This window comes from Nestor notabilis, unplaced genomic scaffold (genome assembly GCF_000696875.1).
Source record: "Nestor notabilis isolate BGI_N333 unplaced genomic scaffold, ASM69687v1 scaffold17657, whole genome shotgun sequence".
Lineage (NCBI taxonomy): Eukaryota > Metazoa > Chordata > Aves > Psittaciformes > Psittacidae > Nestor > Nestor notabilis.
This window is the reverse complement of record NW_009936264.1, coordinates 3822-14879: the sequence shown is the minus strand read 5'-3', so window position 1 is coordinate 14879 and position 11058 is coordinate 3822. Positions and strand designations below refer to the sequence as shown.

Here is an 11058-nt window from a genome sequence, read left to right as displayed (position 1 = left end):
AGAAGATCTTTACACTAGTGAAAAGACTTTTTTTTGGCTCAGATCTCATTTTAGATACTGCCCTAAGACCTTGTTCCTGTGACTAGGTATGACACTTCGTAGATTATTTTATAACAGGTTAATCTTAGACATATCCTCACACTGGATAACACTAGCAACTCATCTTAGGTGCTTAGGAATGAATAACGGAACTGTACCCTCCCAGATGGCCTTTTTATACCCAATTCTGTTTCATGCTTGGTAAGTGCCATTTTAACTCATATGTGCTTTACAAGTATCATAATCTAAAAAAACCCAACCAAACAACAACAAAAAGTAACAAACCCACAAGCCAACAACAAACCAAACCAAGACTACTGCCGAGACTGAAGAGATCTAGAGCCAGCTGCTGAACTCATTTGCCAGAAATGGCTGAAATCAAACCAGACATTCATTAGCATACACTTCTTGTCAGCAGAACTGCTGGTCAGAAAGCAAGAAAGTCCTCTGTCAGAGTGGGTCCTCCACTGTTAGAAGCTCATTGACATTTCTATATAGCCATTAGATTTCTGAAGAGAGGAGTTAGACTGAGGAATCTTTTTCCAGAATTATTTTTTCTTGGATGACCTCCAACTCTGACAAGCAGCTTCCAACATAGGAAAGGTAGAGCACTACCAAGGACTACAGGGATCTGGGCACTCCCGCAGGTAAGTCTCTGTATGACCATTATCCACCTCCATCAGCGTTGTGCACACAGTCAGCTAATGGGCAGGTGGGAGGAAGAAGAGAAAAGGGAAAGAAAAAGAAAAAGCCTCATTACAGCAATTAGTGAAAAACTGTGGTACTAGATAAACAGTTCAACTAACATGAGCATTTATCTTACTTAGTCAACAATATGCAAGTATGCATAGCTTGTGTGCTCAGCCAAGAGTGCTGCTTCCACTTAATGCAGTAACTGAACTTCATCTTTCAAAAACTCTTCCCACCCTTTTAATCTTTTTTTCTTCTTCCTCCTAAACACCAAAACCTCAAGTTCAGACTAAAACATCTGCTGCTGCAAGAAAAATGTGCATGTAGTATGCCTAAACCATGAGGTATATTAATCTGTTTCATGCTACTTATAAAGGCACGTATCACAGGTTAATTCCGGTTAGAAGGGTCCTTAGGATGTTTCTAATGCAAATGCTGCCTCAAACCAGAGCCGGCCATGAGAGAAGGGCTCAGGCTGCTCAGAGTTTTAAAGCTGCAGGGCCTCTGGAAAACAGCAATTACCTTTTGCTTTTACAAAGTAAACGTGGAATTTGTTTCATTTTTATGTGCATGTTTTCACCTAAAAAACTCTGAATGTACCACTGTGACCTCCTCCTTAGACATACACTAGTTAGTGGTCTGCCTCCCACACTAAACCTTCTGCAAAAACAGAAGCATTACCTTATTGAGGACAGGCTTTGTAGAGAGAACATCATAAATTGCTGGTAAGGAGAGGTTCTGAAAAAAATAATACATTGATGGTAAAGGATATTAACCTGTAAGTGTAAATGCTCAGAACTGTAACTTTTTTACTGCTCAATTAGATAATATGATACAGCTTTAAGAGTACATGGTACTTGTACATCTTGAGACCAGAAGAACATGGGCTGCAAAAACTTGAGCAGATCTCAGTACAGCATAGGACACTTGAATGCCAGTGTTTGCTGCCTGCCAGCGTGTGCTTGAATTTCACTGGTGATAAAACAGCCCAGGAAACACTGACAATCTCTCTCTAAGTATGTCTGGGTGTATCCCCCTGCATATGCAGCTGCAAAAGATGCTTGCAGGAAATCCACCTACATGAAGAGAAAGCCTAAAACTAGAACACGCTTGTGTGAAGAGCAGCTGGTACTTTATAACCCAGGAGCACAGACAAACCGCCACAAAACCGTTTTGTCATTACAGCTGTGCTTGCAAGTGCCCCGACTGCTCCTGGCAGTGTCAGATCAGTATCGTAACTTGGGAGTTTCAGAGCAGCCAGATGAGGTATTGGGAGGATGTTTACCTCTTGAGTTGTCTGATTCAGGCATTTCATTGCAGGCGTTCTACGATTATCCAAGATCAGTGGAGGCTTCCAGCGATCGTAGTTTGTTTCTATGACATACCATGTACCCTTCTGGATATCAAGGCTGGAAAAGAGGGGTATGTTTGTGTTTTGCTTCTCTAAGGATATAGTAAGTACATATATAGTATATACTATATACAGGCAGATTTTTTTTAGGGTTGCTGTGGAATTTTTCAACAATGCTAAAGTGAGTTCTTGGACAACACAAGTCACAAGAAACATGGGATGCAATTATTGTTGGAACCTATCCTCTTCTGGAAGGCTGAGTCAGGTGTCAGGTCAAGCATACTCACTCCCAGATATCCAGAGTAGCTGTCCTGGAACGAGTTATCACACACCCTTCTCCTGATTTTTTTCCACCCAGTATAAAGTAAGCTGGAGCCAGCAGTCTTGTTTTTGCCAGTTTGTCTTTTGCATCCTGGTAACTGCAGGTAACAAAGTAGTGTTGGACTATTAAACACTATAAATGGTTCAAGCATAGAAGAATGTGTGTCACAGACCCAGGAACAGTTCAGTAGTTGCACCTTGCTTCCCCTTTCATGCACTTATGACGAGATTGTACCACAATGAAGAAATGCATTTAAGCAAAGCTCCTCCACTCACTTTTGTATTTAAAATACGGTTGTTGGGAGGCACTCTTTGCACTTTTTGTACATTTAAACCAGGAATAAAATGACCTGCTGTGTCATATCCCACCTAATTCATTTACTGCGTGACAGCTTTTGTTTGTTTACTTCCTGTAAGAAACCTTTTCGATGTGTTCTGATGCAGAATGTTACACATTCAGATACCAATAGGTTCATTAGAACAAAAATACCTGAGAAGACAACTTGATGAGTTCTAAGGGATCATGTGATGCCTCCTCCCTCCCCCAGAGTACCAGCAAAACTGGAACTATTTAATATAAAGGCTTCTAGGAAGGTATCTGTATCATTAGATACCAAGTATGCATCTACAGTATTCATGCCAGTTGAAAGCAAAGCAGATTAAAGCAGCAGAATATTGGGGGAGGTGGGAGGGAAATACCTTGTAGCATTCTCTAGTATTGTTCTTGTAAGAAAGCCCATCCACATACCGTCTCTTCTACCAAGAAACCATTCAAAGATTCCTGCAAAATAGCACTGGTTACAAGAGTTTGTTTTCAGCAGGTTCACACCTGCTGTTCTAACTCTCACTGCCTTTATAATGATCTGTGTTTTATCTTATTCATCTGGAATCTTTTCATCATTTGCATGCCTGTTTATCAAGGTAACTGGTATGCCCAAGGTCTGGGAAACTTGTACAGAAATAGTGAGAGAAACAAGCATTACTCACCAACATAACCACCATCGAGACTGAAACGCTCATTCATTGTCAGAGTGAACAAGTCCTGAAAAGCAGTGAACAAGTCAAACTCCATTCATCACCAGCCCATTGATGCCAGTAACAAACAAGGGGCAGCACTGCAATTTACATGCCTGTTGAGCTGCTTCTTCGTTAGACTCTTCCCCTTTGGGCTGCAAGATTAAGCCCATGCAGAGAAGAACCTAATTTATCACTGCTTGAGGAAGAGAAATGGTAATTCACAGTCTTCTGGCTGGTGTAACAATCCAGCAAACCACGCTTTTATGCTAAGCAGGTCAAGCCTGTGGGCATTTTTCTCTTGGTCCTTGCTGCATCGCTGAATTACCAATTTGCCTTCCCCAGCTGTATATAACCCTCTCTCAAACCTCTGACTACTGCTTCAGTTTGAAGGTAGATTTTTCAGACTCAGAGCTAAGCACACCCCGATATGTTATTCCTGTTCACATGGGCACACAGCTGTACACAGTTCAACATGCAATTCAAACTCAAATCCAAGCCTTCTCCAACTAGTGTTTCTTTTGAATGAAAGTGGAATTCAGCTACACTGGATCATTTTCAAAATGGACTGTTCCCAATTTATTTGACCAGAAGAAAAAATAAATGGATGCAATGCAGGGATTTATGCCAGAAAAGCTCTACTACGAAATGGGCCACCTATTACAGAGGATAAAGGCAGGGCATGTAGAAAAGGAAGAGCTGTGGTAAGCTGGAGACCTTGGCATATTCTCTGCTGCTGTTTTAAGACGTAGATAACCCCCAAATTTCAGGTGCCTATTAAAAAAGAAATTATAAAAACCCCTTGCGATTTAGGACTCCTTTTTGAAGAAGGATTAGAGAAGGAATTAAAATAGCACGGGATCACGGCAGTACCCCTTTGCTAGCAAGAAACTCCAACCACTTGAGCTTTTTGTGTTCACTCCTGTTTGTATTCAGAATTCAATGTTGGTTTTAAGAATTGTCTAAACATAAGTGTTTTGTTTAGGCAATCTCCTTTTACAAGGAAGAGCGCAGCATTGGGTTTTTAACCTTTCTTCAAATAGCTATCCTGTGTACCAGAGTGATCAATAGATCATTTATTAAAAACTATCCCAAGGCAGAGAAGGAAAGCAAGCAAACTCACACCTTAAAGGGAAGTCTGAAGCATTATTAACAAACTGACAATCCCCTCTCCCCATACTTACTGGTTTGACTCCAGATACCATGCCTATGTATCCTGCAAAATTTGTAGACTTGAAGACTGTTTTGTTGTTTCTCTGGAAGTCCAAGTTCACCACTATGGGCTTCAGCTCCCGAGTTAAAGTCCAGGAATTATTTTTAACATCCCACCTGCAGAAGACAGTACATCATTTGAAACCTCCCTCCCTCAGTAGCTTTTAAAACTTCCCTTCACAGCACACAGATTGCCTGTGTGTGATGCCTCTGATCTTAGTCATGTCAGCCAACACCACTGCTCAGCAGTTATGTGAGCAGCACCAGCAAGGGACAACTAGGAAGTCTAAATGCAGCGACAGTCAGTGAAAAGGCTCAAGTTTTGTTTGAACCAAGAGCATACGCGCTACTCAGGATCAAACAGCACAACCAATACAGCTGGTTTGTCTTGAACACACGTAACTTCGCTCTTTTCCTGCTGGCAAAAGGAGGCTGCTACAGGTACTGCCTGTGACACCAAACCTACTGTATCCTGAACGCATGTGTAGCTTGTTCTGCAGCAGAATGATCCGGTTCTCTCAAAGAAAGAAAACAAACCACATACATACTACAGATTTGCTCTACCCTAAGGGAAGCCCCAGTCTAGTTTGTAAGCTAAGCCAGAACAGCTTGTAGGATGCTAAAGTACACTTAGCAGACCATTAAATTCTCTGGAAAAAATCCAGGTTTTGGGAGCAGCTTTGACAGTTGCTTTAATTTTCAGGGAGCGTGTTCCCAGTATTTCTGACTAGTGGGAGAAGTTCAACACAAGCCACAACAAGGGACAGGTGGAGTCAGAGTTGAAAACATTAAAGTTTTTGATAGGCAGGTAAGAATCTTAATGAAGATGGGCATTTAAAATCCATCTGGGCATTGAAAGTCATCTGGATGTGTGACATTACACAATATACTGGGATAATAAGACTACATGCTCACAAGGTATGAAACGAGAACTAGAAAAGAATCCAGTGCTGGGGACCAAACTAGAGTTTATATCCAAAGGAATTATAATGTTAGATCGGTGGAGTACAGCTTCTGAGTCAAAAAGTGATCAATGATGGGAAGTGCCAGCAGAGCACAGTACAATAACTAAGGGAAGAATCTGGGAGGAAAAAACCACCACAAAACCAAGCCCCAATCCAATCCACATCTCCTTGCATGCACTACAATTGATGCTTCTTCCCCACCATTTAAATAACAAACCACACTTCAGAGATGATAAGGTTACATGGACCTTTCTTTGGTTCCTGACAGTTTTAATTGGAGCTGAGAAAACACCAAGTAACACTGAACACAACTGTTTTACAAAGTCATTCCTGACACACTTGCAGTAGTCTGATATAAGATCAGCAGAACTTCCCTTTTGTTTGTTTTTGTTTTAGCCCTTTTTTCACAGCATGCAATCCAGAATTACCCGTCACAGTTTTAACAACAGCCAATTCATCATTTAGACTCACAGAATGCATGCAGAAATTAAGTTCAGCTTTTTCTTTGGGTTTAAAAAAAACAAACACAAATAAATAAAAGTGTAGGTACTTACCCAAGAAAAAGTCCAAAATCCAAGTTTCTGGCATGGTACAGCTTCCCTGCATAGCAATAAAAAAATTAAATCAATATAATTTTCTAAAGAAAGAGACACAAATTTCAGCTTAGAAAACCGGGAAATGAGTAAGCAGGGAAAATACCTGGGAAAGTAAACAAGGAAAATACCACTGTCTAGTTGCCCTTTTCATAAGCACAGTAAATGGTGAAGGGGTTTGGATCAGGGAAGTGTTTTGCCATAATTGAAATCCAGTAATCTTGTAAACTGCTGTCCACCTCAGCCTCAGATGCTTTCCACGTTATCTTACTGCAATGCTATGACCTTGAGCTTCCTCTCAAAGTGAGATGTTCGTAAGCCCTCTGAGAATCCCTCAGGCATTTCCTAAGCTGGAACAGGTACAGACAAGGGCTGCAGAACTCAGGAAGAGAACAAGTCCTTTTTCTTAGGACAGGCTATCCATTTTCGTAAGCAACTGTTGGGAACTAGATGCCAAACAGATTGCAGTAGAATCCCTCATGGCACTGAGAAGGTATCAAGTGTCTGGCTGACGTTTCTTCCCGCTAGAAAAACAAATACCACCTATTTCAATCTTTGAAAGTATTTTTCCCTTTTTTTTTTTTTAACCTGTAAGACAATTGTGACCTCTTACTCTCTTCTCAAGAATACTTTTTTATTATTATTGCTTTTAGTCTTTTCTACCAGACCTTCTTGCCTGCAGTTGAGAAGGACTAGGTTTGTGTAACTGACCTGGACCCTCTCCTGCATAAGAGATTCTTGTGTAGATTCTGGGTTGCATTACCTGTTTTATCTTCTGCCACTATTGACGTACATACAGTAAAAATTTCATAAAAGATGTTAAAAATAACAATTTCCCCTAAAACAAAAAGAAACAAAGTTCAGTAGTTTGAAACTTCTGCCTTGAACAGAGGAAAAAAAAAAGGTTAGAAAAAAGCATACAGCAAAATTCAGCATTCTATGATATTTCTCAAGAATTTCTGTTTAAATCTCAGTTGAGCATTGAAATGAATGGTTCAGCAAAATTAAGAGCTTCCTGAAAGGCAAACAGAAGGATCTATTCTGCTTTACTATACAGAAAACTGACAATCATTGCTATCTTCTCCTCTGGAAACTTCAAAACAAGCTATAAAATTCACTTTAAAGAAGAAATGTACTCTATGTACCGCTCTCCCCACAGAGGAGCTGCACCAGCTGACTAGCACCGGCTATACTGCTCCTGTACGGGGGAAGCAGAGGAAGCAGGTCTGTGGACCTTCTCTGTCTCAATTCTGGAAGAATTCAACATTTACTTGTCACCTGGCATTTCATTCTTTCTCAGGAGGTGCAGAACCGAGGCAGGAGGATGTGGCAAAGGATCAAAAGTGAAAGAAAGCATGGCATGAAACTGAGCCTTGCCTTCTTAGTATGTCAACAGCAGACACACAGCTGAATAGGAACCAACGAGAATCAAGGATTCCTGCAAATTCTAGCCCACAGGAACTGAAACTCGCTACATTTCGCAACACTCAGGAGCAAGAAGCTATAGCTCTGCAGAGAATTTCCAGCCTGATGAAAGGCTTATGTGATTTATTGCCATTCTACTCCAAAATACTGTTTCTGGTTTCATTTAGTTTGACATACAATTTACTGCTTTATCTACTTCATTAATAATTTATTTGTTAAAGTCACAGATGACCGCAACTATACCACAGATTGGTAAGCATACTAATTTTAAATAAGTCTGGCTTTTCACAGTGTTAAAGTGTTGGAAACTATTACCCAAAGGAATCCCAGATGAATTTGCAATCCCTTTAAGTTCTTCATTGAAAGGATAAGGAAGTGTGGCTGTCAGGTGAACCTGAAAGGAAAAGTTTTGTACATTGTGTAAATCAACGCTATTCTGTTACTTAAAAGAAATCTCTCCCCAATAGGTATACCCTTCTCACAAATACTGAGTACTGAATTCCTCTGCAGCCTGCAGAACTTGAGGGTGGCAAGTGCATACTTGGTAAAAATTATTACTTACCAAAATACTGATGTGTGAACAACAGAGATTAGCACAGTATCTTAATTACTGTTAGCAGCAGCAGCCAGAACAGAGTGCAGGACTCTTACATGTTAGAAACTCAACTAGAACTCAGCTTGACTTTACAGGAATCCCTACCTTTCACACATCATTGGCATTACTATTGTAGATGCTACCTCTATGTCAGCCCCACTCAGGCACACAGGGATACAAATGAAGCGCGGCCAGCGTGACCTAAGGCTGGTGTAAATAACGATGGGGGACAGATCTGACCTTATGCTGTCTCTAGTGCTACACTGTCTTCCCCTGTGCTGATTCTATGCCCAAGCCTATTAATCAGAACCAAATTATTTTTTAAGGTGAGACCTGGTCAGTTGTCCCTGTAAACAGATATTTATTACAGTTTTCAAAACCTGGTTTTATTCTACGGTTTAAAAGGAGTTGAACATAGCAAAGAGAATTCCAGTGAAGTGTTTTGCTACAGCTATGCCCTGGTTTTCTAAGTAGCATATGTCTGGCAGGACTGATCCAAACTCGAAAAGATCTTAGAAAAAATTAGAGGAGGAAAAGACATGTGCTTTTTAGGTCTGATGGTTTCAGAGTAGTTCAGAGTAGGCAAGAAGGCAAAATTTCAGAGTAACTCTTCAAAACAGCATTTTTGTTCTGGAAGAATTATCACTTGTGAAGTTCTTAATTGCCAGATTTAGCAGCATTCTAATTCTGGCAGTTGAGCATACAGTAATAAAATTATTAAGTTGAAAATACTTACTATTTTCTTATCCACTATGTCAACAACTTTGCCGCTGGGGAAGAAGGTATTTGCTATATCTTTAATATTCTGGACCACAGTCTTCAGCTAAAAAGAAGAAGGGCTTTTACTGAATAGATTTTGAGCATAATAATTGCTAGAACACTAAGAAAACTCCTTCATGTTTTTCAAAAAACCATTTTGTTGGAAAAAATACGTATTTAAGGGAAGTGCTAAATGTTGTGTTCTTGCTGAGAAAACCACCCCCAGCTCCTCATTGAAGAGTCACTCTTCAACCTTTATTCAAATAACTTTTCAGATTAGCTCTGACGTGTCCCTCTACCGGAGAGAAAGAATTACAAGGAAAACCCACCCTTGTCTTCTGCTCCGTTGATCATTTCGATTTTAATATGCTGCACTCTTCTGTCTTTAAAAATGTTAATTAAAAGCTCTTTGCTTAAGCACCGATGTTCTTGAAGCCAAAAACTCAATAAATTCCTTACAGAAGTACATGCTTTCCATTTGCGACATGTGAATGGCCACTAACAGAGTTCCACTCTGTGTGATCTAACTCCAAAGTACATGAGAGATAAAACCTGTCAGACTTCAAGGTGAACCTGAAGCTTCCAACACTTACAATAAATAATACAGTGTTAGTAGAATTTGTGTGGCCTTCAGAGATGAAAGGTCAAAGTTAGCAGGGATATAGCAAAAATCCCTGGCCTTTTCTGAGAAGCTAAGCATTACTGACTTGAATTGCCAGCAACCTTCAGAAGAACAGCTGTTCTAAATAATCTGAAATAGTCCTGAGTATTTTAAAAATGGTTTCTGCTCTGTAAGCACCAGTGATGGAAGCAGCATCCCTGAGAAGGGCAGGAAATTCACTTCAGCATCTCATGCAGTGTTTTGAGAGAAGCAGGGATGTGCAGAGGAGAAGGGATGCTGCCACTGTTTCATTTCAGTTTGCTGTGGCTGTTCCTTTTGTGTATTCCTCCCCCTTCATTCTGTACTGCTTCATGACTAAAGAGCTTTGATAAATGAAAGCCTGCTCTATGCTGCACCAGTTTTTATTCCTCTACATCCCAAACATCAGTGACCCTACACTGGATGCTGCAAGCTCCAGCGCTGAATAGGAAAAATGTTTTACTCAAGCAATTATTTTAGTGTAGAATCATAATAAAGAAGTCAAGCAGAAATGTTATCCCTTTCAGAGAATTTTAGCACAGGTATTCCTTTCCAAACCTTTTTCAAAATAAAAGTCCATGAGCTAGCTTTATACCTGCTAAGCTTCAAAGCAAGCTCTGCATTTCATACCTCTGTCTTTTTGTCACGCATCAAGTTATCCCATCTTTTGCTGGGAGGCAAATCAAGATTTATGACATATGTGGGTACGTTCCCTTTGAACCTGAAAGGTAAGCACCAGAGTTTAAATTTGAAGAAGGCTTTGAAAAAACATCTGACAAAATAAGTGCTTCCCACCTGTGACAAGCATTTTCTAGAGCTGCAACTGGAACAAGTTACTAAAAAACCCCAAAGCTGTTCAGACTTGTAATTCACTACTTTTCTGTCATTTGTTAGACAAGTTTAATCGGATTACTTACGTTGGTCCTGAAGGAGGGTATGTTTTAGTCCTGCACTCTTCTCCATACTGTAAAGACAGAAACCCACTACAATTTAGCTTCTTAGTTAAAATACTATTATTCTATTAGCCTTAGATTTTAATTAAACCTCTAGGACTAATCAACTAATTCAGTTCCTGATGAGTTGATAATAAAGAGAGTCTTGGGACTTTGGAAAGGGTGCAGAGGAGAACACAAGAGCTAGGGGACAAACAACTTCCCTGTGCTTTGGACAACTTGACTAACGTAGTCCAAGGCAAGCACAAGTTTATCACAAATACATAGACGCATTTTTACTCAGTGTGATTCAAGAAAGAGTTGAATTAGCATAAGCATATTCTAGAGACAAGTTCAGAAACCTTAAATCTCAGCATTGACCGGTTTGTTCATAATCACATTTTATAGCATCATTCATAACTATGCTTAGCATTAAGCTGCGTTGTGTAGCTGCGGCAGAGAAAGCGCACTGAACTCTGGGCAAATTACTCAGCCGGTGGAATGAGCTGAATGGCACGACTG

At 40.1% G+C, this 11058-nt stretch overlaps 1 protein-coding gene across 1 annotated transcript; it reads right to left on the bottom strand.

Moving 5' to 3' along the window:
* Positions 1 to 249: 249 nt before the first annotated feature.
* Positions 250 to 10568, bottom strand: ASAH1 (N-acylsphingosine amidohydrolase (acid ceramidase) 1; the record flags this gene model as incomplete). The annotated part of the gene is made up of 13 exons (XM_010018258.1): positions 250 to 740; positions 1411 to 1467; positions 2015 to 2138; positions 2368 to 2499; positions 3101 to 3182; positions 3389 to 3443; positions 4600 to 4744; positions 6147 to 6192; positions 6949 to 7023; positions 7926 to 8004; positions 8942 to 9028; positions 10235 to 10325; positions 10522 to 10568. Coding segments are annotated over 13 exons (1110 nt in total), but the record flags the coding sequence as incomplete, so codon positions are not given.
* Between the last annotated feature and the right edge of the window lie 490 nt (positions 10569 to 11058).